At 35.4% G+C, this 27,940-nt stretch overlaps 2 protein-coding genes and 1 pseudogene across 2 annotated transcripts; all 3 read left to right on the top strand.

Moving 5' to 3' along the window:
* Positions 1–11,931: 11,931 nt before the first annotated feature.
* On the top strand, positions 11,932–12,540 carry LOC149015532 (SKP1-like protein 1B). Its single transcript, XM_089156107.1, has 2 exons — positions 11,932–12,225; positions 12,367–12,540. Exons 1-2 carry the CDS (start codon positions 11,932–11,934, stop codon positions 12,538–12,540), a joined length of 468 nt encoding a protein of 155 aa, XP_089012233.1.
* A 2,282-nt stretch (positions 12,541–14,822) lies between these two features.
* LOC149015531 (peroxidase 12 pseudogene) lies at positions 14,823–16,027 on the top strand (annotated as a pseudogene).
* A 2,309-nt stretch (positions 16,028–18,336) lies between these two features.
* PUB15 (Plant U-Box 15) lies at positions 18,337–22,105 on the top strand. The gene is made up of 4 exons (XM_089157191.1): positions 18,337–18,585; positions 18,697–18,813; positions 19,337–19,756; positions 21,053–22,105. The coding sequence occupies exons 1-4, from the start codon at positions 18,352–18,354 to the stop codon at positions 22,103–22,105; spliced, it is 1,824 nt and encodes a 607-aa protein (XP_089013317.1). The 5' UTR covers positions 18,337–18,351.
* The last annotated feature ends 5,835 nt before the right edge of the window (positions 22,106–27,940 follow it).

Genomic DNA, 27,940 nt, shown 5'->3' with positions numbered 1-27,940 from the left:
GAGCATTCCGGGACAAATGCCCCAATGATTCAGAACTGCGGAGAACAAAGGATTAAAAAAGGGAAAGCGAACCCCGCTTTCCAGTGCATCTATATACAGAGAAAATTCACCCGAAAGGGATGAATCAACCTTCTCATCAGGGTGGGGAGCCCTAACCTGATAAGAGGAAGGAAAATCAAAATCTTGGACAGCTGAAAGAAGGGTTTCCTCATTATAAATGGAGGGAATAGAGCCAGGTCCACCATCGGACCCGGAAGTTTGAGGCTGCCTAGAAGACTCGACAATCTTGGAAGATCCAGACTCGAGAAGGACAGGAGAAGTTTCGGTTTTTCTTTCTAAACCTTTTTGAGAAACTTCAGCGAACTCGCGCCAGAGGACAGTTAGGGTTTTGTTATCACTATCCGACTGTTCGGGAGCAGGAGAAGCAAAAGCCTCATTGTTACTACCAACACTGGGTACCAGAGAAGCCCTATCGTCCGCCATTACTTGTTTCAGTAAACTACAAAAAGAAAAAGACCAATAAACTTACTGATTCAATGAGGCGGAAGCTTGAGAGCAAGAAGGCGCGAAGCAGACAACAAAGGTTCAAATTCCAGACAGGAAGAATGAAACCTATGAAGACAACGAACCGCTTTTAAAACTCCTGCACGAGTTTTCGGGAATCTGAACGATCGAGATTGATTCAAAATCAGCGATCAAGATTGAAAGACGTTTTGAAAGTTTGAACTCACGAATCCGAAATAGGCATTCGGAAACCGTCGCTTGGATGACGTGAGCCACGAAAGATCAACTGCAAGGAGATATGTGGCCTTACACTCACAACGCTCGAGGAAAAGTGACCACCGCATTAAATGTGATATGACATTTAATGAAGCACGCAGAGATTATCACCTAATGACGAACCCAGTTAAAAACCAAGCCCTCGGGATCGACCGAACGCTTGGTCTGGGGGGCTCGTGATACGGAGAGATTATGATCAGACCGGGTTCATACCTGGTCCGACTCTCGACCCCGGTCGAGACGGAGAGAACCAACTCGCTCCGGAGCGAACCGGATCCAGAAGATGGCTTGCTGAAGAAGAAAGCTTATTCGGCTGCAAGCGCGCCCTAATCCTACTTATGGATTAGGGTAATCACCCTAATGATGGCCGACTCGAATTGACGGCTGCGGATAATCATTATCGAAGGGATAATCATCACATAACCTAAAGGTTATCTCAGGAGTCCTCTACTAGTCCAAACTAGTAGAAGTCTATTGCTCAACGGATCTAACTGTTAAGATCCAATGACTACCCGAAGAAGGCTCAAGTGCATCCAACGAAGGAGATTCGAAGGTACACTCTATATAAACCTCACTACCATACAAGGTGAGGGGATCGAAAAGAATACTATTTGACACTCAGGCTCAGATACATACTGATAGACCTAAACTATCAGCGATCTGCTATCTAGATCACCTTTCCCAGTTCTTCATTCCTTAGCTCTGCGCTTCTAGCAGAGCCGTTTGTGATTAAGTTCATCAACTGACTTAGCATTCGGAGGTGGACTCCCGACCCCAGCGGTCAGGCCACATCTGACGCTTTCGTTTTGCAGGACATCACGAGGAGATCTAAGGGCTGAAAGCAGATTTTGGACGCATCAGGCGGCAATCTATCTTTCCATATCAAGAATATCTTATTGTGTGCAAGAATCATATATTGTATTTCCATATCAGAGTAGATGCTCCTTCTACTATAAATATGTAATGCACTCAACTGAATGAATCACTTCTGATTGATCTTGTTCTAGTTTTCTTCTTTGTCTCTGATATATTCTCTTTATTTTATAACACGTTATCAAGACGATTGCGCTCGAAGAACGAATCCGCTCGAAGTATTGCGTTTTGAGAAGAAAGGCAACAGACTATGTATCATTATGTTTTCTATTCCAAAGTGAAAAGAATGATCGACCTCCTCGCACGTTTTTGTAAACAATGGAGTTTACCTTGTCCATCTTGAAATGTAAGTGCATCATGATAAAAAGGTATGTGTTTTATTGAATCTAAGAATCAATCAAATAATAAGATATTATGTTGCTTTAACGATTGTGGTTTTATTTATTGTATATAGTGGTTGCTAGCTTTGCACCACAAATATTGTTAAATGCACCTGAAGTTGCAAGATTTGAAATTGTAAATGAATACAGTTTTACAGATGCACATGAAGTTGCAAGATTTGAAACTGTAAATAAGTATAGTTCTGCAGATGCACATGAAGTTGCAAGATTTGAAACTGTAAATGAATACAGTTCTGCAGATGCACATGAAGTTGCAAGATTTGAAACTGTAAATGAATAAAGTTCTGCAGATGCACATGAAGTTGCAAGATTTGAAACTGTAAATAAATACAATTCTGTAGTTTTTGAAATTAATTCTCTTTTGAAATTATAAGGAGAAAATATTATTCATGAAAATATCCCAACAAATTTTCAAGTTTCAGATTTGTTGTTACAATAGTAATATTGTAAAATGAGTTTTAAGAAATACTCTGAATGATATCATGCCTATTTGTGACTGAGTAAAATAATGGACTATTAATGAAAAGTCATGAAGTTCATCATATTGGTTCTGTTCCATTCCCTGAAGTGAATGCAACAATTCATGATATGCTTGAAAGAAGGCAAAATTAAAATTATGGTCATGACTGTGGAAGAGGATGAGACAAAAGACGGAATAATTACCGTCATTATTATGGAAATAAATAAGAGAATAATAAGGATTCTCAATATAACAATTCAAGGAGTGAAGATAATATTTGTTACCAATGTGGTATGAAAGCCATTAGACATGTATCTGTCATACTCCACAATATTTAATTAAGCTTTGTCAAGCCTTAATTAAAGAAATAAAAATAATGTGGAGATAAATTAGATTTTCCAAAATCATGATACTTGAGCAATTTTTGCCTATAAAAGGAATGATTTTGATGGCCTCACATATACTACATATCTAGATGCTGCAAACTTCTTTGAAGATAATAGTTGAAGATTTGATTATGTAATTCTTTTCTCTTCAAATCTCATCTCATATGTTAGTTTATCTTAAATTTAATCTTTTTCTTCTATAATTTTTTTTATTGATTTTCTATATATCTTTTAATATATTTTGTTTCATTTTGATGAAAAATGTGAATATTCTCTTATATGCTGTGACGCATATTATACTGAGAGAAAAATATACATATTTCTCTTATTTGATGATGCAGAAGCCAATGTTCATATAAAATCGGTAGTACAACATTGATTGAAAGCTCCGAAAGAGCTAATCTATTATTATCTGGGAGATAAAATTGGTTATAAATAATTCATTATTTTGTAGTAAGTCTCAAAAAACTTATTAAGTTTCAAAGCTATTTGCCAAAATTATTATCAGATTAAGACTACAAATAATGGTATAAGTAAATATCTATACAAAGTTATTAGATATTTCTCCCAATTTGTACTACACGAATATCGCATGGTTGAAACACATGCTTGGGTAAATCAAATGAACATTGATTCCAATAATTTTATTATTTGGCATGACCGGTTGGACCATACCGGATCAAGTATGATGCGAAAAATTATTGAAAATTCAATTGTCATCCATTGAAGAACCAGAAGATTCTTCAATTAAGTGGATTTTCTTGTATTGTTTGTTCTCAAGAAATATTTATTATTAAATATTCACCAGCTAAAGTTGAGATTGAACATTCTACGTTTTTGAAACGTATAGAGGGTGAAATGTATGGGCCCATTCACCCATCATGTGGACCATTCAGATAATATATGATTTTAATAGATGCATCTATAAAGTGGTCACATGTATGTTCATTATGAACTCGCAATTTGGTGTTTGCGAGATTGTTTGCTCAAATAATGAGATTAAGAGCATAATTTATGAATTATAAGATAAAGACAGTTTGTCTTGATAATGCTGATGAATTTACATCTCAGGCTTTATAATTATTGTATAACAACTGAGATCACAGTTGAATAGCATGTTACTCATGTTTATATCCAAAATGGTTTGGTAAAATTATTTATTAATTGTCTCCAATTAATTGCTAAACCATTGTTTATGAGAACAAAGCATCATTTGTACGCATCAGGCCAAAAGGTTGTCATAAATTCTCCCTATTACAATTGGCTTATGGTTAGAAGCCAAATATTTCTCATCTTAAAATTTTTGGATGTTCGGCTTACGTTCCAATTGCTCCACCACAGCGCACAAAGATGAGTCCCAAAATAAAGTTGGGAATATATGTTGGATATAAATCTCCTTATATAATTCAATATATTGCTAAGGATAGGAGATTTATTTAATGTAATACTTGCTGAGTATTATTTTGATGAATTAGTTTTTCCAACATGAGGGGGAGAGAATAAACAGTTGGAAAAAGAGATTGATTGTATGCATTATCATTATCTCATTAGATCCTCGCACTGAGCACTGTGAACTTGAAGTTCAAAGGATAATGCAATAAATATTATAAATCAACTGCCAGATTTGCTAACCTGCTAAGAGTTACTAAATCTCATATTCCAGCTGTAAATGCTCCAATTAGAATTGATGTCCCAGCAGGACAATCTATCAGTGTAAATGAAATTAAACCACGTTTAAAACGTGGAAGATCAATCAGTTCCAAGAATAAAATCCTAGAAAAAGAAAGGAGCAAATGATCAAGATGGTCATAAAATGGAGACAATTGATTATGAAAATCCTGAAGACATAACTTTCTATGAAACCCCAGAAGAGGTTCAGGTACCTGAAAATAATGAAGAGATCTCGATTAGTTATGTCATTGCAGGAAAAAGATGGAACCGAAAATATAAAGTTGTCGACAACAATTTTTGCATATAATGTTTTTTGTTGAAATAATGCAACAAAACAAGGATCTTGAATATAAATTTGTTGATGAATATAAATCAAGAAATGATTGGCCAAAATGTAGAGACGCAATTCAAGCAGAATTGAATTCACTTGAAAAATAAAGTTTTTGGACCTATAGTCCAATATCTGAAGGTATAAAGCTAGTGGGGTACAATTGAGTTTTCTCCGAATAATGAAATGAGAAAAGGAATGAAATCGTGATATATAAAGCATGAATTATGGCACAAGAATTTTTGCAGATGCCTGGCATTGATTATATGGAAACATGTTCTCTTGTGGTGGATGCAATCACCTTCAGATATCTTATTAATCTGGCAGTATATGAAAATTTTGACATGCGTCTAATGGATATTATTACAACCTATGGCTCACTCAAGTGTGAAATATATATGAAAATCCCTGAAGGATTCAAAATGCCTGAAGCACATAAAAATTCCTAGGAAGTTTGTTCAATAAGGCTTCAGAGATGATTATGACATATATGATATAATCTCATTAGTGGATATTTACCAAATGAAAAGTATAAAAATGATCCAATTTATTACTGTGCTTTTATTAAGGATATGGATCTAATTTTAGTAAATATATATGATGATGATTTAAATATCATTGAAACTCTTGAAGAGTTTCCAAAAGCAGTAGATTATTTGAAGAAATTTGAAATGAAAATCTTGAAAAGATAATGTTTTGTCTTGACTTGTAAGTTGAGCATTTGACGAATGAAATATTCGTTCATCAATCAACTTATATAGAGAATATTTTGAAGAGATTTTATCTAGATAAAATATATCCATTGAGTACCCCAATGGTTGTGAGATCACTCAATATAAAGAAAGATTCATTTCGACCCTAAGAAAATAGTGAAAAATTTCTTGGTCATAAAGTACCATACTTAGTGCAATTGGGGCATTAATGTATTTTGCTAATAGTATAAGACCCGATATAGCATTTTCTATAAGTGTATTAACAAGATTTATCTCTCCAATACGAAGACACTGAAATGTTATAAATCATATATTTCAGTATATTTGAGAAATGATTGACATGATATTATTTTATGAATGTGGACATCAACTTACTTGTTATGCAGATGCAAGATTTTTATCTGATCTATATACAACTAGATCTTAAACAAGCTATTTATTCACAAGTGAATGTTAGCTATTTTATATTTGGTTTAGACCAATGATACAACACATTCTGGAAGCATGAGTCTTCTAATAGAAAAAAGGGGTTTGAACAATATTATATGAAGATTATGCTGCATGCATAGCTCAATTGAAGCGATGATACATCAAAGGAAATGGAACGATACATATTTCACTGAAATTCTTCTTCATTCATGGTCTTCAATGAAATGGTGAAATCGATGTTCAACAAACTCGTTTAAGTGATAATTTGACAGATATATTTACTGAGAAGTTGCATACTTCAAATTTTGAGAAGTTGGTATATGATATTGGAATGTAAGTACTTAAAGATACTCAATGATGTTATCATCAGGGGGAGTAAAATACGTGATGCACTCTTTTTCCCTTAACCAAGGTTTTGTCCCACTGGGTTTTTCTGGTAAGATTTTTAATGAGGCAGCTACCAATACGTATTATTTAGATATGTATACTCTTTTTCCTTCACTAAGATTTATTCCCACAGGGTTTTTTCTTAGTAAGGTTTTAACGAGGTACATTATCTATTGATGGACATCCAAGGGGGAGTGTTATAAATAATATTGATTATGGATATCCATCACCCCCCAATAGACAATACTTCCAATTGAAGATCTCAACCACTTCAGCATACAATCTTGGTGATTCACATTCCTATCTTAATTGAAGATTACAATGATCTCAACACACAATGTTGGCAGTCAATATTTCCATTCCATGCACCTTCTATCTTGGGCGGCAATCTATCTTTCCATATCAAGAATATCTTATTGTGTGCAAGAATCATATATTGTATTTCCATATTAGAGTAGATGCTCCTTCTACTATAAATATGTAATGCACTCAACTGAATGAATCACTTCTGATTGATCTTGTTCTAGTTTTCTTCTTTGTCTCTGATATATTTTTTTTTTTTTTTTTTTTTTTTTTTTTTTTTTTTTTTTTTTTTTTTTTTTTTTTTTTTTTCCACCACCCCTCTTTTTTTTTTTTCCCCCCAATAAATAAAAATAAAATTAATTTTTTTTTTTTTTTTTTTTTTATAATATTATAATAAAAAAAAAAAAAAAATTTTTTTTTTTTTTTTTTTTTTTTTTTTTTTTTCTATGTGTAGGTGTGTGGTTGTTTGTGCTTGTGGCGGGGTGGCGCCCACGCGCCCTGGGGGGGGGTGGGGCCTGTTTTTTTTTTGTGGCCTGGGGATTTCCCCCCCCGGCCCGCCCCCGGGGGCCCCCCCCCCCCTTTTTATCCAATGGCTAGGAATAAATCACATGATTCTACATTTTGATTTTTGAACTTTTTAAATTTACATTAAGAACTCAAAACCTTAAACCAATCACTGATCGTCACATGAGAAGAAGAAAAAAAACCCTATTTTCCCAACAATTGCCTTAAATCCTATGACAAAGAAGCTACTATAGATCTCCAACAGCGATATGAACCTTAAGTTGTTGCCTTGCAAGGAGAAAACAAAAATATATAGAGCACTTGCAGTTTTAGGTTGTGATGATTCACATGCAACAAGGTTTCCACTACTCGAGTTTTCCCGTTGGTAATTTCTTTTTCTTTTTCCCTTTTGGTAACACTCGCGGGCAATTTCACATTTTCTTTCTTTTTCTCTCTCTATGCTACTTTCCTGACAAACTATATTTCTTAGACACAATGAAGGAATATCTTAAAATCTGCAAATTTGGCTGTTCGTAAGAGTGAAGCTTCGAAAACTTGATTTGTAAGGGCTTTACCAACGTAGAGGTTATTTTTTTGATTGAACAGTCCATAGCAACGAATGGAACCACCAATTAGGAAAACATGGGTTACCACCTGTAGGAGACAACGGCAGCAAGTACAGTGGCTATGGCTATGGTTTAGAGAAAGAAAAAAAATCTCTTTTTTTTAGTGCACAAAAGAATGTTGGCCCCATTTTTGTGAATTCAGAGTTTTTTGGGATCTAGATAAAAGGGGGTTGTTCTATAAAGATGTAGTTGTAACCAATGTGCGCATATTGCCAAATTTTGGTGGTTTCGGTTCATGGCAAACCGAAACCACAATCGATATTCGAACCGGCGAGATATCGGCGATATATATGATAATTCGCCGAATTTCGGAGAATTATCCTCATTATTTAACTTGATTTTCTCCTCCTCTCCAAACCTCCCCTAGAGCTTCTCTCTCCTAGTTCTCGGCATTTTTGCCATATTTTTGTTGGATCTTTGACCTAAAACCTTAGGTCTCATTTCATCATTGACGGGCGTTTTGTTTCTTTTACCTGTTGGGCCATCCTAGTAGTATCTATTCCGCTAAACTAGGGTTTCCGTAGAAAGAAAATGTCTGGGTCTTCATTTATTAACGTATACCCTAGGATTACCGCGTTTTTCATTCACAGCTAAAAAAATATAGATGATGATTATAATCTTCGATTGCAGGCAGCCAACTATTTGGAAATCCCGAGCCTGTTTGATCTAGCATGCCAGACAATTGCGGATATGATTATAGGTAAAAGTCCAGAAGAGATTCGGACAATATTCAACATAAAAAATGACTTCACACTTAAGGAAGAGGAGCAGGTCCGAAATGAGAACAGGTGGGCCTTTGAATGAGATTCTTCGAAGGATGCTGGATATGAAGTAGGATTTTGTTAAAACGGCAACTAAACCGAGAGTTGTCCTTCTTTTTCTTTTTTTTCCCTGTTGCAGCTGCTGCTGATCGTCTGGGTTTACTAGTTATCAGCCGCAAGTATAGTTAGAAAGACTTGGAACTTTTTTTTCATTAAGTGTACATATAACAGTTTAATTAAACTGTTCTGAGTTTTGGTTCTTATTAACAGTTTAATGTCTGCTTCTGTTCATTAACCAGTTTTAAGCGTGTTGTTAAACCTCTATATCTGACTTAGACCACTGCCGTCCTTGACAAAAAGATTACGCTACGCACTGAGAGAGTTACTTCTCAATGATGGGCATTGATGGTCAGCATCTACTGTAATTTTATGATATCAAACAGTCTTTCCTCTTCTTTCTTTCTTTTGGTACAAAATGGGGCCAAGTGCCCAAGAAAAGAAATCTTAACTACTTAAAAAAATCTCTAAATCTGTCTTAAGCAGATCTTCCAATTCCGGTGGGGAAACTTGATAAAATGCCCATAGATGATGCCCACAGTTAAGATGAAGACATCTTGATCTTAACCATAGAATCAGCTACTCTATTGGCTTCCCTTCCAACATGTTGGAACCGAATCTGATTATTTTCACCTACGAGAGTCCGGATCTCTTCAACATATCGCATGAAACAACCCACCTCGCAGTAAGGACTCAGAAGGTCAATGAACTTTTTTGAGTCTAATTCTATGAGCACCGGCCAGCTTGACACCTTCAAGAATTGCTGCAAGCTCTGCTTCCATCAACTGGCAAGTGGATGCGACGCACAAAACCTCCCTTATATCTCCCCTCATCATCTCTAAAGACACCGCCCACCTGTACCAAATCCCCTCCTTTACGCACCACTTCATCAACATTGCATTTCATATAATTCCCTCAAACCTTTTAACTTAAAAAATAAATAAAATAAATAAAAATAAAAAAAAGAAGAAGAAGAAGAAGAAGAAGAAGAAGAAGAGTAATCCTGATTTTTGAAGTATTTTTTTTTCAATTTCCTCACTTATAAGAAGATTAGCATGTTTAATTAAGTCTTTTTTATATTTATAACTAATAATAATGGTGTTAGGAATGGGAGATATTTTTAATATAATAAATCTCAGGAGCGTAAATGTAATAGCTTACAAATTTAGGATTATGTATGTAATTTTCTCTATAATCAATAATAAGAATATAAAATTTGAGATGCAATTCAAGCAAGAGCAACAACCCTAATCCTAGACAACCCCAACTTACTTGGTGTAGTATGAATTACAAAAATCAAGCTCTATATCAATGTCAAGTGAAAAGTATCTAGAACATCAAAACTAGGGTTTAACAAAATTAATTTACATCTGAAAGAGTAATCCAACTATCATGCCTTCGTACACATATTATTCTTTGTTTGGAAACGAATGTTTGATACACTCATTTTGCAAGTATTTCCAATTCACCCACAATATGAAATTCTTGTTTTTGAGCACGCATACAATGAATGAGAGGAAGTTAAAAAAGTTGCAAGTCAGACAACGGGCAAGATCTTGAGATTTTCACCGATAAGACCATTTTATCAAGTTTTTGTTTCCCCTAAACCTAAAGTAAAACACATTCTTCGGGCTTGTTTTCTTTACGCACTCCTCTCTAATACAATTGTTCATGCATAGTTCCCCATTTAATATTGTTCATCCAATAGTTCCTTAAATTTGACGTGATAAAATCTCTACCAGTGACTCTTTCACTTCTCCATTCTTTTATTCCCAAAAGCCGAAGAGAAATTCACTTCTCTTAAAATGAACTCTCTCAAGGATTGCACTTGATCATCTACTTAATGTACGTGGACACCATTAATGGTTTATCACTTCAAGAGCAGTTGAAGAACTCAGAGATCTTTCTTAGTTGTGTACGACTACGAAATAAAGAAATAAAGGTTCTCCACCACTTTCTTTAAACTTTTTGATACGATCTGTATCTTCAAGGAATCTTCACTTTCTGTGTAACACATTCACTAATTTGATACCGATTCCTGCAGGTATTAATGCCTCAACTTTCAATTTCTCTCAAGAATTAAATGCGTTCACAGTCTAGACAATATTCTATAACACCGTGCTGCATTTACCTCCAGTGGACCAGTGCTATCAATATCCCTGTGTTAGCTGGGCTGCGAACACTTAACCGAGATTTTGATCCTGCTTATACATTTCTCAAAAGTGTAAAAATATAGTTTTCAAAAATAAACCCTCGATCTCGATCGTTTGTTGCAGGTGTTGCGCATTAATTATACAATACCCAAGCAATTTCCGTGTAAGCTCCTCGACAAGCATCACTCCTCTAATTTAAAAAGTCAAGTTCATTCAAGGGTAGTCACAATGTGTCAAATTCTCTGTTATAAATGTGGATAGATAACCTTATTACTATAACAACATAGAAATTAAATATAAATGGTTATGTGCAGTTCCATCATTGGTTGAAGAATATTTACTCTCCAACAGATCTATTTAGACCTGTAAACGAATTAGATTTGGCTCGAATTAATACACCAGTATTCAAATCCGAATCCTGATCAAAATTGCAGTTCAGTTGTTGGTTGAAGAATATTTACTCTCCAACAGATCTATTTAGACTTGTAAACGGATCAGATGCGGCTCAGATACACCAGTATCTAAATCCAAATCCGATTAGCAAAACTGCTATCCGAATCCGACAGAAATTTAGAAAAGTATCCGAATTCAAAGTCGGAACTTTATCGGATATTCAACAATAATCTGATCCTATAAACTATGTGATTATTGATTGGTGACTATCATTCTTTTATTATTTTTCTTTTTCGATTTTCCATAATATGTTTTGGTAAAAATTGGAAAGTAATTAGGAGATGAATATATTTTAATCGCAGGAATTTATTTATTTTTTTTATTTTATTTTTTTCCCTTCAAGAAAAAAAGAAACTAAAATCGTAGGAATTGAAGAAAATTTAGACCTCTTTAAGAAAAAGGACTTTGTTTGAGATGGGGAGGTGTTTTAATTCGAAAATAACTCTAGTGCTAAAAGGTTTAGAAAATAGCAAAAGAATCCTAAACCTACTGTGAAAAGGTCTGTGCAGCCGGCGAAGGAGATTTATAAATAAGGAATTAACTTGCCTTCTTTTCAATCCCAATATCTTACTTACGTTGTTTTGCTTTCCTTCCTTCCTTCCTTCCCTATTTGTCTGAGATATTGGTTAATAATTCATTGATCATCATGTCTTCGAACGTTACTCTGATGAGTTCCGATGGAAAATCCTTTGAGGTCGATAGTGCTGTAGCTTGTCAATCGGAGACCCTTAGACACATGATCGAAGATGATGGGCCCAACGGTGTGTTTCCTTTGCCCAATGTCACCAGTCAGATACTATCGAAGGTGATTGAATACTGTAAGAGGCACGTTGCCGCCGCTGACAATTCTAACGATCCCAATCTTGACGAACAACTCAAGAGCTTCGACGATGACTTTGTTAAAGTTGATCATCCAGAACAACTCTTCGAACTCATCCTGGTAACATTTTGCACATTGTTTTCCATGCTGTCCATCGTTCTCATTACCTATTTAATTAGGGTTTTTTTTTTTTTTTTTTTTTATTTTAGTCATTGATTGTTTTTCATAGTAACAATCGTTTGATTGTGTTCCCTTTTACAGGCAGCCAACTATTTGGATATCAAGAGCCTGCTTGATTTGACATGCCAGACAACTGCAGATATGATTAAGAATTATAGCGTAGAACAGGTCAGGAAGACATTCAACATCGTGAATGACTTCACCCCTGAAGAAGAGGAGGAAATTCGGAAGGAGCACCAGTGGGCCTTTCAATAAGACTCTTCAAAGGGCACTGGATATGAACTAGTGCTTTCTTAAAACGGCTCTCAGTTTAGTAGATTTTTCTTTTGTTTAACAGTTATAGTTTAGTAGTTAGCAAATGCTTGGAACTTTCTTTTAGACACTGTACATATAACAGTTGATTAAATTATTATAGTTTTGGTTTTTATAATGATGTTTAACTTTTAATAGTGTCTGCTTCTATTCCTTCATCGTCTTTGTCTTTTAAGCGTGTTGTTAAACCTCAGCTCTTATATCATACCATGGCAGCCGCTGTCAAGTAGAAAACTCTAAGCAAGGAGAGAGTATTGATGCAGCCTTTCTCTACCTTCAAACCCGTTTTTACCTGAAAACAAAAGGAGAGAGAGGGTGAAGAGCAACTTAACTGAAATCCCTGTAATAGTTTACAAATCGATGCATACGCATGCAACCCTAATCTGGACAATCCATACAATTAAATTCCCACAATTGCACCAACGTCAAATGTGGACTATTTCATGCCTCAGTACACTCCATTGGTTAATCAATCCTCAATCCGAATTCACCAAGTATTAAAAGGAGTTTCCATGCCAATTGAAAATGATTTGATTTTAATGATTATGTTGTGGAACAGAAAAAGAAGTTTCAGAAACTTTTAAGTTGAGTTAGAATTTCGTTTGAGAGAGGATTCTTGTATACTATAATTCATGAGTAGGAGATGTGTACTAATATTATTTGAATTACAATTCATATTATTTGAATTACAATTCGAATATTTGAATTTGAATTACAACATTTTTACAATCAAACGCTATAACTTGTTGATATTTTAACCATAACGCAATCTTTTCTTGATCGATTGGTTCTTGATCGGTTGGAGATAAGATAAATCGACAAATCGACGATAGAATTAGTTACGGTGAATTTGAATTTGAATTCAGAAACTTATCATTTACAAGTTATTAAAGTTTTGACATTAATGAGTTATAAAAGTTTCCGGAGAAATTTTTTTGTAATTGTCAAAAGATATTTTATTTAATAGAGTGGAAGTGCACTGAGACAGTGAGACCTACTATGGTTAACCAATAGACTTTTGTGTGATGGAATATCTTTTCCACCTAGAGTAGAGGAGAACAGATTCTCTAATAAAGTTGACCAAGTGGGAGATAACTTTTCCAATGAAATTATTATCCAAGGCTGACCACAAAAACCAGTGGTCTCCCACTGGTGGAAAAATTTTTTTTTTTCTAAAAAGCGTTTTTCACCGTGGGCCCCACTGATCTTTGTGATCAAGAAGCGTCGGGGTTGTGCTGATCCAGACTCCCAAGCGCATAACTTCTCTATTGAAGTGAAATGCAAAATCAAGGTGATACATCCATGATCATTAAACTTAGGCTATTGAAGAATAAAGATCCCCATGTAAAGGGGGAAAACCACCTAATTCATCAAATTATGCTGTGGAAATATGGCTCCTTAATTGTCTCCTTGACCCTAAAGAGCTAGGGATGCATCTCTTATGGTAGCATAGCCTTTGGTATTTTTATGTTTTTTAGGTTTAATGAGGCTTTATTAAAGCCGGGGATTGGGATATTAATATGTCTCAACAAGAATCGAACACACGACCTCTTCACTAAGAGGTGTTGGTTTCAACCACTAAAACAATTCTACACTGGCAGCCTTTGATACTCTTTTATTCTACGATAATTGGAACTTGGAAGGACAGGTCAAACTTTTTTTTTTTTTTTTGGGTAAATAGGTCAAACTAATTCAAAACCCTTTTTTATGCATTTCTTAGTATCAACTTTATAAACAGAAGTAAAAAGAAAATCCAGAACCCAGAAATGGTTCCAATAAATCTATACACACGTCAAGGCTGTGGCTTAGATATATAATGCAATAGACTCTCTTAGGGATGAAGTCCCTTACCTTCAGAGACAAAATGAGCATAAAATGATTGACAGGATTTTTTCTTTGTTCAACTTTTTTTAAAGGGTTTTGTTATAAGAATCCTGTTAAAGAAAATTCGGTTTCCATATGTCCCATTAGTAATTACAACTTTCGTGCATCACCTTCAAAAGAATTTTTACTAGGATTTCAATACTTGTAATCAGTCTAGAAAAGAAAGAAAATTTGAGGAGCAAGAGCTTGCGTGAATGTGTTCAAGTTCTTCCCTAGTATTTAATTTATATATAAAAGGGTAATTTTCATCTGGACCCCCTGAGGTTTGGTCCTGATCACTTTTAGTCCAGTTTAAGTTTTCTTTTGCATATGGCTCCCTTGTGGTTTCAGGAAATGATTAAATGAGGACAAGTTTAACAGAAACTGTTAGTTTAATCATTTTTGTGACCAAAATACCCTTTTATATTTATTTGTTTTAATTTTTTTAATAAGTTTATTTCTTTTATTCAAAGAATAAATGTAAAAATCTCATTTTTTTTGATGGTGAAAAGAATCTCTTCACACCTCTGGCATTTCTTCCCGTTCTCTTTGTCTTCTCTGTAGTCGGGCCAAGAACTTGGCCGATGCTCAGCCGGGAGAAAACTCCTGAGAGCTAAGGCATTCGAGATCATCAACGACCTCCAAGCCCTCGTCCAAGAGCACTGGGGCGTCGTCGTCTCTTGTGCTGATATTGTCGCTCTTGCTCCCTGTGATTCCGTTTTCTTGGTAAAATTTTATAAAGCTCATCTATAAAAACAAAACTCTTCGGCTTTTCATCGAGCAATTCACATGCAAATGCTAAACCCTAAATATTTGCTAAAAATGTGCAGTCAGGGGGTCCAGATAACAAAGTACCCTTAAGGAGACAATACAATGTGAACTTTGCCACAAGGGAAGCAAGTCTAGCGAACCTGCTACCTGCTACCAGCAACACAAGCGCAGTGCTTAGCTTGATGGCCAGCAATAACTTGGATTCCTACGACGCGCTACACTCTCTAGTGGCCATACCAATTTGGCCACTGTTCTTTCTTCACCAACCGCCTATACCCAAACCCAATATCCTACCCTGGAAGACGAATTTGCAGAGGACCTGAAGAGCATCTGCCCAGAATCCGGTCCCAACGTCACCACCGACATAGATGTTCGTACACCCAACTTCTTCAACAACAAGTATTTCGTTAACCTGGTGAAGCGATAGGGGCTCTCCACCTCTGATCAAGATCTTTACACAGATAGTAGAACCAAGGACATCGTCGTCAGCTTCGCAAAAGATGAGGAACTATTTTTCGAGAAGTTCGTTCGAGGCATGATTAAGATGGGTCAACTTAATGTCTTGACGGGGAAAACCGGAGAGGTTCGTGTAAACTGCTCCACTCTCAACTCGCAAACTCAGCTGACTTCAGTGGTGGATGGAGACGAAGACGAAGAGAAGCGCGAGGAGTTAAGATCAATTAAATCTTCTTCTCATCTAATCTGGAACTTTTTGAAGACGATGGAGACGCCGACGTCGACGACGGACGAAGAGAACGAGGAAATAGAGGGTCTCACTCTCACCTCGTTTCGTTAAGAGATTATTTTCACTATCATAAATGAGAGTTTTATATTTATTCTATAAATAAAATAAATAAACTTATTAAAAAAAATTAAAACAAATAAATATAAAAAGGGTATTTTGGTCACAAAAATGATTAAACTAACAGTTTCTGTTAAACTTGTCCTCATTTAATCATTTCCTGAAACCACAGGGGAGCCATATGCAAAAGAAAACTTAAACTGGACTAAAAATGACAAGGACCAAACCTTAGGGGTCCAGATGAAAATTACCCTATATAAAATCAAATCTTAGTTTAGAAAAAATTTCATAAATTGATTTACAATAGAAAGGAAAATTACATATTGTCCATATTCTCTAAACTCATACAAAAAAGGAAACTACCTTTGGAAAATTAGTTTCAACTAAACAAAATTAAGCCCAAAAAAAAGAAAAAAAAAGCAACAATAAAATTAGAAAGTGGCCAAATAGAAAATAACTAAAATAGAAATCCAAGCAAAAATAGAAAGTGGGATATCAACTCTCCTCCTCAAGTTAGGGTATATTGTTATACATATCAAAGGCTTCAACTTAAAATAAAGAAAAACATTTATTAAAAACTTATCAATCTTGAGTACAAGTAACACTATAAACACTTAAAGAACCACTTCTTAGTGGAGAGGTTATATGTTCTATGCTTTCTATGGTATATATGTTAGTCCCCACCTAAAGGTGTCAATTCCAACCTGGACCGTTAAAACCAAACCGAACCGACCCATTATAGTGCAAATGCCAAAGCCGAACATTAACAGGCCATGTTTGGGCTGAGGAGCCCTAGCCTGAACTGCTTCGTGCCAACTCGTTTGTAGCCCGAACCGATAGGCCTGAAATAGAACACAACTTGTTAAGCCATTAGGCTAGTGAATCCCTAATTTTTTACGGTTTCATCCTTTTACAGTTTCACGCTTTCAAATTTCAATTCACTTTGAACTAAACCCATGATAATTAAACTTAGCCTAACTTTTCACTTATTAAGATAAATTAGTCCTAAGAGTAAGGGATGGAAACACTCAAACAGGTAATCATTATCACCTCAATTTCAGTTTATAACCGATTGAAATTTTATTTCATATCTCTGCATGGAATTTCTTATTATAGGAACCATAAATTACAGGAACCCCATTGCCATACCTTGTTGAAAAGAATTCTAAGAACTATGATATTTCTATAGAAATACGTGTCTTCTCTACAAATAATTCAGATTTATTGCACGTAAATTTATCCAATGCGATGTATTATTTGGTATTAATTTCCCAATCTAGATGTTAGAGCATCTTGTTCAGTTCTGGAGACAATTTATTGGGTTTATCACTCATGATTGTCCTCCCTCTTTTGCTTTAAGGTTCAGATTAATCTGGTAGACAAGAACCTGATATGGTCAATAATGTGAAACATGCAAAGATTTCTCATTTTTCCTTGTATTTGATACATGGCTGGAATAAATGACCTTATACAGTTAGTCTGCCTTAATCTAACAGTTTGTAAACCCAATTTTAAACCATTTGTCCAAACCATTAGTTAACCCAGAACCTTAACCGAATTGAAACCGGTCCTAAACCGTTATTTTACTAACTGATTGTGCTTGGTTTTTTTCAGCCCGAAACATTTAGGCCAACCCCAAACCTGCCAGCCCAAACCGTTGACATCCCTATCTCACTCTAAGGACTACTAATTTAAAATAAATAAATAATTCAAATTTCCAACGAGGACTTTAAAAAGAAATAACCAGGAAATTTCTTTTGTAGAAACGCGTAACACGTGGATGAGGTTATGGCCCTTTATGCGTCAGAAAATCGCGCAGTTACCGTTAATGCAAAACTGATTTTCAAAAAATAGAATGAAAAAAAATAAAAAAATAAAAGTTTTTGCCTTGTCTGAAAAGCGAGGACCACCAAAACCCGCGAAGTTCACTCTAATCAATTCTTCCCCAAAAAAGCCGCGAAAACCTTCAATCTCAATTTTTTTTTGGTAATCAAAACCTTCAATCTCAATAAGAAGCACAAACTGCTCATCAAAACTATGGGTTTGTAAGGTTAGGGCATAATTTTTCTTCGTTCCGATACTGCTTAGCCTCTCCACATTCTGTATTTTCTTCTCTGTGAATGGCTCCCCCCACTGAAACCCTACAATTTAGCTAAACAAAAAAGAAACTCCACAGAACACGAAATCAATTTTGTAGGGAAAAGAAAATGGAGGAGCAAATCATGATGGATGCAGGAGGGGGAGGTGGTGGAGAAATCAAAATAGAGAAAGGGAATATCTCGAATGTATCACGAGAGGATTATTTGATTCAGGAACTGATGGATGTGATTGAGACTGTTGGATTGTTTACAGACTACAGAAGGACGCAGAGAAAAGAATGTTTGAATCTTGTTAGGCGCATGAAGCTCTTGGTGCCTTTGTTGGAGGAAATCTCTGAGTTTGATGGACCAATTCTGGATTCTGCCATGAGATGTCTTAACGACTTGAAGAAGGCTCTTATTTATGCAAAGAAATTGTTGAAGTGTTGTCATGATGGAAGCAAGATCTACCTGGTTAGTTTTAGTTCTTCGCTTGCATTTGAATTGAATGGCTTTCTTGATTTTGATAGCTATTACTGAGAAGTTTTTGTGCCTCTTCTTTTTTTTTTTTTTTTCATTTTTTAGGCATTTGAGCATGAGGCTGTCATGGCAAGATTTCATGCCAACTATGAAAAAATAAACCAGGCTTTGGATGGTATGCCTTATGATGAGCTTGGGATATCTGATGAAGTGAAAGAACAAGTAATCCCTCTTCCTTATTTCTTAAGATTTTGTTGTTGTTGTTTTTTTCTACCTGGTTGTTTTTTTAATAAAAAATCATATGCTCAGGGAGGAAATGATGCTTTGATTTAGATATTATGTTTCCTTTTTTCAGGAATTGCTGAATGCAATTGTGTACAGAGTATTCAAGGATCAGTTTCTATGAGTTACTTTGTTTGGGGAAATATGTGGGGCAGGACTTGCTACCTAGGTTGAGGAAGGACTAATATTGATATGATTTTTTCATATGTTTCCCTTTGTATGTGAGAAAATGATTGATAATTTTGTTCACTCAATAGTAATTCTAGAATGACTTTGATGACTTCAATAATGAAGAGATTTCATCTCCATTGTAGGAACTGTTCTTCAATGTAGTAGAATTCTATATAGGTAGTCAGACCACTTGGAGAAGTAGGACTGATGCCAAGTATTGCAGCTTTCTTCCAATTAAGTCATACTCTTGATTTATACATGACTCCCATTCACTTTGTTTTTGTGGATTTAGGTGGAATTAATGCGCAAACAGCTTCGAAGAGCAAAGAAGCGGACAGAAACTCAAGATCTAGAGCTTGCTATGGATATGATGGTTGTGTTCACTAAAAGAGAAGACAGGAATGCAGATAGTGCCATACTAGAAAGGCTAGCACACAAGTTGGAGTTGCATACTGCTACAGATTTGAAGGCAGAAACAATAGCCGTAAGGAAACTTTCCAAAGAAAGGGCTGGGCAAGATAGCACTCAACAAATAAACGATCTTCTGGTCAAATTCAAACAAATTGCAGGGGTTGAAGAACAACACCTGTTTAAGGAATCATCAGCGCCTAAAAAACTTGAGAAATCCCCTTCTTTGGTGATACCTTATGAATTCCTTTGCCCCATATCGCTCGAGCTTATGACAGATCCTGTTATTGTGGCCACTGGACAGGTACACTCTGTTGCACTAGTTAACCTACTTCTATGGATAGGCTTATTTCTAACATATAATGATAGGCTTATTTCTAAGTGTCATGTAAAGATGAAAAAAATTCAAGTGAATAGAGACAATAAGCCTTATCCCAACTAAATGGGGTCAACTACATGGATCCTTGCACTCCAATCAGCTCTATTCGAGACCATACTAAGTACAAGGCCTAAGCCATGCATATCCTTTTTAACCACTTCTAGGGTTATCTTAGGTTTACCCCTACCTCTTCTAGTTCCTTCGATTCGGATTAAATCATTTCTCTATACAATGGCATTAAAGGTCTCCATTGAATGTGGCCATGCCACCACCTCAATTGACTCTTCCGTTAAGCCACTCTTATACCATTTATTCCGTTAAGCCACTCTTAGACCAGCTCTTATATGATAATTCCTTATGTTATCCTTCTTAGTTTTGCCACTCATTCATCATAATATCTTCATTTTTGCAACAATGAGTTATCTATATGATGCTTTTTAACAACCCAATACTCTGCATCATGCATCATAGCTGGTTGTATAATAGTCCTATAGAATCTTCCTTTGAGTTTTAAAGGAATACATTGATTACATAAGACCCAAATGTACCTCTCCACTTCTGCCATCATATTTCGATTTTTGGGAAACTTTATCATATATATGACTTCTTGAATTTATGATTGAGCCAAGGTACCTAAAATAATTGCATTGTAGAATTTGTTCTCATCAAGTTTCATCACATCATCACACATCTGATCACTACCAAAGTTTCACATTATATATTGTGTCTTCAAGCTACTTAGTTTAAAAAGCCTTTTTTAATTCCAAAGTTACTTTCTATGATTCTAACTTGGTATTGATCCCTACTTATGTCTTATCTACCAAAACGTCATCAACAAAAAACATGCATCAAGGAACCTCTTCTTGAATGTGTTTGGTTAAATTTCAAGTAAAATCCTTTCTTTTTTTATTTTTATATACAAATCTTCCTGTTACATGCTTAGGATAAAGGCAGTTTAAGGTGGAAAATTTTTTTTGGTGAAAAAATGTGACTAGAAAAATTATTTAAAAGTGAACCAGTAAGTTAGGACCACATATGTTTGAAGATATTATGCATTTGTCCACTTCAATAGTATGACATCTGTATGACAATGGATATCATCTATAGATTCATCATCTTCAGTTTCTAACATCAATGTCTAATCTTAAGATATTTTTAGTTTCAGTAATTGAAACAATCAATGTCACTAATCCTCTGTATTTATTTTTCTATCTAAAACAGACTTATGAAAGAGAAAGCATACAGAAATGGTTGGATACCAACCACCGAACATGCCCAAAGACTGGACAGATTTTGGTTCATTTGGCTCTTGCACCAAACTTTGCCCTCCGCAACCTTATTCTGAATTGGTGTGAAAAAAATAATGTTGATTTACCTAAAAAGGAAGTGAATTCTGGATCTGATAGCTCCAGTGAACATAAAGAAGCAATGATTTCTTCAGTAAAAAATCTATCATCAAGTCAACTAGAGGTGCAAAGAAATGCTGTGAGTACTATCCGCCAGCTCTCTAAAGAAAACCCAGACAATAGAGTATTGATTGCAAACTGTGGAGGAATTCCCCCTCTAGTTCAGCTTTTGTCTTATCCAGATTCAAAAATACAAGAACACAGTGTGACAGCTCTATTGAATTTGTCTATTGATGCCTCAAACAAGAGACTGATTGCCAGGGAGGGAGCCATTCCAGCTATAGTTGAAGTCTTGAAAAATGGAACCATTGAAGCTAAAGAGAATTCTGCAGCAACATTGTTTAGTTTGTCAATACTGGATGAAAACAAGCTGGCCATTGGAAGTGCAAATGGTATTCCACCTTTGGTAGAACTCTTACAAAATGGTACAGTTAGAGGTAAGAAGGATGCTGCCACAGCACTTTTTAATTTATCTTTGAACCATGCAAACAAGAGTAGAGCTATAAAGGCAGATATTATTAAGCCATTGCTTCATTTACTCCATGACAAGAATCTGGGCATGATTGATGAGGCTCTTTCAATTTTCCTACTCCTTGCATCACATCCTGATGGAAGGATTGCAATCGGAACACTCTCTTTCATTGAAACTCTTGTTGAATTCATTAGAAATGGAACCCCCAAGACCAAAGAGTGTGCTGTATCAGTTCTTCTTGAATTGTCTTGGCACAATTCTTCTTTTGTTCTGGCTGCTCTTCAATTTGGGGTCTACGAGTCTTTGATAGAGATTTCAAGGACAGGAACCACCAGAGCCCAAAGGAAAACAAATTCCCTTCTGCAAGTAATAAGCAAGTCTGAACAGATTCCTTGAAGTTTGAAAACAATAGATTTTATGTTGTAGCAGAGTTCCATCTCAAGTTGGATTTTCTCAGTTCCACTTCTTCTCTGCAGTTAAGTTTTGGACTCCACTGAAGTGTATGATGCCTATAACTTTACAGCTTATATGTATTAACACGTGTTTATATTTGGTGTAAGAAAAATAACTTTTAAGCAAATTTGTATAAGATTATTGTCAGTAACTATTTTGTACTACTTTCCTGTAAATGATAAAGAAAAATATAATAATGTTTGATATTATAACTATGCTTCCCTTCCTTCTCTTTCTTTTATTAGATGTGGCTCCTCCTCCTTTGAACTGAATTGATTTTTAAAATGTGTATCACATTGAAGAATCAAACTGGGGAGTGATCTTCATATGAATTGAATTTATTTTTAAAATGTTAACCAAGCTCAAGCTTCAGCAAAGGTTTTAGACCTGGGAATCAGGAATTGAATCAGTCAGAGACTAAGCTATCTTATAGTGCCCTTGGGCTATCCATGTCCCATCTATTCATGGATTAAAATGTTACCCATGATCGAGGGTGGAAGGGAATGTATCCCTTTGGTCCAACAGTTCCAATCTGAACACCTGGATCAAGAACTTAGCCATCTAGTAAGTCCAAACATAAATAAAAATAATATAAAACAAGACCCTAAAATTAGAAAATTAATTTTAAAACCAAATCTTGGAACAATGAGTTAAAAACCAAAATTGGACAAATAAATTTAAAAATATCAAAATTGAGAGAATGAATGAAAAATAAAACAAAAAAATCAAATTGGAAAAATTGAGCTTGTTTACTTGATGAAACTTTTTTCAGATCCTATGATAATCTCCCTCCAAAGAACCATTTGACAAGAAGATAACTAAAAAGTTTTCAGACAATCACATGAGAGAACTTAAAACAACTAAATAGTTTTCACATGATTTTCAAAATTATGATTCTCAAATTCATGTTTTTTTAAAAACTGCTTTCTTCAAAATTATAGAAAATGTAAAATAAAGTAAGATATTACTTTGTCATTTCTTTTAGAGCAATCATTGACCCAAAATGAGTTTTACACACACCCCACTTTATGTTTAAAATACGACACCCATTATAACTCTGTCCTTTTGTCCTTTTTTTTTTATTCAAAATACCCTTCTAATAAAATATCCATCGTCCTTCCGATTGTTTTGGCTTTCGTTTTTCGTTCTTTCTCGATATTCCTCCCCCTCTCCTGCCCCTGTCTCACTCCCCCTTCTCCCCGGCTTTCCTTTTTCCCTTGTCCCTCCTCCGTCTTTCCCTTCTTTCCTTCGTCCTGCTCTCCGTTGTTGTCGTCGTTTCTCTTTCTGTTCCTCTTGTTGTTTTCCGTTTTTTGGTTTACCCCTTTTCCTCGCTGTTTCGTTGTGTGGTATCTTTGGGTTTTGCTGGACCCTCCTTCATCGGATTCTTCTCGTGTTCTTGTTCTCGTTCTCTCCCCCCTTCCTTTCTTGGGCATCCCTTTTGGGTTCTCCTTGGTCGTCCCTCCCTTTCCGCTGGTGCCTTTGGACTTGCTATGAAAGAAGGTGAATTGGCGAGAGATAGCGAGAAAGCCGAAAGAGAAAGTGCCGCTACAAGATTTCCAATTGGAATTGGAGTTTGAAGGGCTTATGGTTGTTCCTGGTGAAATATTTACGGGGGGAAAAAGGAGAGGGGGGGGGGGGCGAGAAGAGATCAAAGTTAGAAGCAAAATTATGGGTTTTCCCATTTCTCTCTTTTCCTGCCATGTGCCTCTCTCTCCTCCTCCTACTCAAACATATAAAGATAGGAAAGAAGAGAGATTGTAACAAAATGGTGTTCTATGGCTGTTGACAGGCATTAGGGGAAGGATGCATACGAAAGACCGATCGGTTGAAGAACGATGAAGCTAGAATTTCTGATCGGTTGAAGAACGATGTATTTTTTTTTCTCTTAGATTTTAGTAAGGGTATTTTTGGAATTAAAAAATAATAATAGTGGGTTAACAGTTTCATTAACAGAATGGACTAGTGTGTTTATTGAATTGGGGTGTTTGTGTTTTTTAAACATAAAGTGGGGTGTCAGTACTTTAAAACCTCAATTTTGGGGTGCCAGTGCAATTTGCTCTTTCTTTTATGCACAAGAGTCTTCAAGGGTTTAACATAATTCACTATAAATGGGCAAAAACTCCTTTACAAGATTCATGTGGTCCATTGAAAGAGGTAGCTGCCACAATCCTATACACCTTTCAGCTATTCTATGGGCCATCCCATTTCCCAATTAATTTCAACCGATGTTTACTTTTTCCGAAGTGGGGTGGGGAAAAAGTTTGAAATACTAAACTTTTCCATGAATTTCAAAATATGGTTTGTTTGATTCAATAAGGTAAGAAAATAGGCAGACAAGTTTCTTTAAATTAATGATACTTGTCTATTGATGTGTCATGTTATATTTCTCATCCCATCCCTTTTTAAAGTCCCACTAAATTGGTGGTTCTTTGTGAAAAAAAGTGGGATGCAACAAAAGTAAGACTCACATTTAAAACTTTTTTACAAAATATTTAGTTTCATTTCCTATTCCTTCACTCACTACATATGGGTCTCACATGTTTATTTTTTTTATATTCATTTTTTTCCACCCCACTTCTGCAAACAAACGGTGCTCCTTAAAAGACAAAAGCCATAAAAGTGTGTCATCTAATATCTATTAGTCTTGTGCATAGTACCATACAAATTATAGCAAAATGCCTGGTTATTAGGTTAAAACCTTTTCAACAGTCCATTATTTGCCAAACATTCAGTCTAGAAAGGCCCATTTTGGACAATGTCTACTTCTCTTATGAATGTTTACACTACATGGAAAAATCCAAATCAAAGAAAGGGGTATGTGGCACTCAAATTGGACCTATGCGAAGGTTATGACCAACTCAATGGAATTTCATAAAAGCAACCCTAAGGTTTTTAGGTTTTGTTGATCAATGAATTAGATGGATCACACAGTGCTTCACTACAGTTGAGTATTATGTGAAGGTTAGTAGACAATTAGGTTGTTTATTTTATTTGATGTTTTATCTGTAGATTGTAATCGTGGTTTTCCTTTTTAATCAAGTATTTTTCCTACCAAAAAAAAATAGTAGACAATTAATACAAAAAATTACACCTTATAGGGCAATAAGGCAAGGGTGCCCTCTCCATTTTCATTTTATGTTATGAGGCACTTTCCTTGAGACTCTTATCTAATTTAAGTATTCCAAAACTCCATGATATTAATCTCTCTTTTTTTTAGATGATTATATGTTGTTTACCCTCAGCTCAACACCAAAGTGCACTTTAGATTTTCCAAATTCTCCATCAATATGCACAAGTGTTAGACCAACACATCTTAATCCTCCATTACTTTTAACAAAGGCACCCCCCCCCCCCCAACCATGCAAGAGACACTTATTTCCATACTTGTTATTCAAGATGTTGACACACAAGGTCCTTCCTTTGACAATAGATCAAAAGAGATGAGTTATACTAAAGGAGGAAGTAACTAACCTTAGGATTCATGTTTAAAACCAGGATAACTTTCCAGACGATCTCCACAATGTTCTCCTTCTTTGCAACGATCTCTCTGACATGGTCTAATGTCCTCTAATGGCTGAGTCGAAAATCTCATTAAATAGGTGTCTGAAACACAAAATCCCGAAAATACCCATTTCTTAGTCATGGGCACTAGGTAGGGTCACCCAGGTAGTGTTGCTCGAGAGACCCATACCCAAGAGACCCTACTCCTATAAATTACTCCATGAGTGAGTTTCAAGGGTAGTTTCATGTGGATCTGCTTCAACACTAAACCCATATATTAGAAGGCTCTTACCTGATCTTTAATACCTTCTAAAAGTGTTGGCAATGAAATCTTAATCCATTTTCCCAATCCTGTCAATGTTCAAGTTAGTTCTTCTTCCAAAATTTAGCAAAGCTCTAAATTCATCATCTTCAACATCCACTACTATTAGTTCATGTTCCAATCCAATGATATTTATTTGGCCCACAACTATCTTCTACTCGTGTTACAGGTTCCTGTACCTACAATATGAATTTCTGGGTTAAGATCATAGAAGATTTCACACACGGGCCGGATTTCTCAACTTCTACTCTAGAACTAAAAGCGATAATAGATAGGGTTCAACTAGCCCTCCCCTTTCAACTGCTTTGAGTAACAATCTTTTTAAATTGTATTAATGCTATTTCACCAATAAATGGATAGGAGCAAACACTTGATTGGCTTAGTTCCAGCATGGCAAAGGAGATCTTGAAGTTCTATGTATACTTTGATAGTTTAAAATTTAGTTATGTAAATAGGTATGAGAATAATTTTGCTGACTATCTTCGTCGTGGAGCTAAAACGTTTTCTTCCATTCTCTTGTCATTAAGAACAGTCTGTAAACTGATGACATTGTGTCTTTCCAGTTTTCAAACCAAAGTGATTGTTAGTATTGATTTAACCTTTAGTTGAATTACTTTCTTTTCTACCCTTGATAAATAATAGGTAAATTTTTACCAAAAAAATAAAATAAATAATAGGTAAAAAAACTTTTTTCTGGGTACAAAGATAAAAATAACTTACCTTTCATGATTTTCCCTAAAATTAAAGTTGGCACCAAAGCTGATAGTTTGTCCATAACTCAACAATGAGGGCTAAATTGTAATTTTACATATATAATTTTTCATTATAATGACATGCAAAGTGAACCTTTTGCATTGACACTTGAATTAGAAAAGTAAAATAGTTTTTGTCTACTAACACCTTCCTGCCACTTAACACCGACCGGACTTTGAAGTGAGGGAACAATAGTAATTTCATAAAGTACAAGAATTGAAATGCAATCTCACCATAACGGATGGGGCATAAGTAATTATTCGGGTAGTTTTTATCTGGACCCCCGAGGTTTGACTCATGTCATTTTTAACCCAAAAAAAATGCTGTCTAGCATCTGTCTCCCCTAAGGTTTACAAAAAAGTCAATTTAAAGACAAATCAAAATTTTTATGACTAAAGTACCCTTGTATATGTTTGAATTTTTTATATTTTTATATTTTTATGATAATTAGAACTTCTTTTTAACAATCAATGGGTATATTAGATATTAAATTTACAAAAATAGACCCTTGGGTGAAGCCCAGTAGTCCTCACTTAAACCCATCAAAGCTGTTGATATCTCCATGTGATTACAATAACGAAGATCAGTTAAACAAATCACTAGAAAAAGCCAAAACCACCACCTTCGTTGCTGGCGTTAGTACTTTTACTAGAATCTGAAAGAGGCTTGAGCTAACATTACAAAAAAAAAAAAAAAAATCAGTTTTGGCTACCTTTTTTTTGTAACTGTTGCCATATATGTATTTTTCCTGACGCTTTTTGGTAAACCGTCGCCAAGTAAAGCATTCAGCAATTGTTTATAATAAATGTAGCCAAATAAAACATTCTCCGACGATTTCTCGAAAACTGTCAACAAATAAAGTATATTCATCGACGGATTACAATGAACCGACGCTAAATATAGTATCATTAAAAAAAAAAACATTTTTGGTGACGCTTTTTTTTTTTTTTTTTTTTGTAACCGTTGCCATATATGCATTTTCCCCGACGCTCTTTATGTAACCATCGCCAAAAATGAATATTTATGCTGCCCTCCACTGTCTCTCTCGCTCACGCTGTCTCTTGCTGCCCTTCCTCACACTGTCGGTCTCACTCTCTCCCTCGGTCTCGCTCTCTCCCTCTCGGCTCGGTCGTTGCCAGACTTGCTCACACTGTCTCTTGCTGCCCTCTCTCACGCTATCTTTGCCTCTGGTCGATAGCTCT

Source organism: Hakea prostrata, chromosome 5 (genome assembly GCF_041222555.1).
Source record: "Hakea prostrata isolate BN-2017 chromosome 5, UWA_Hpros_2, whole genome shotgun sequence".
NCBI classification, from domain to species: domain Eukaryota; kingdom Viridiplantae; phylum Streptophyta; class Magnoliopsida; order Proteales; family Proteaceae; genus Hakea; species Hakea prostrata.
This window is presented reverse-complemented; position numbering and strand designations above follow the sequence as displayed.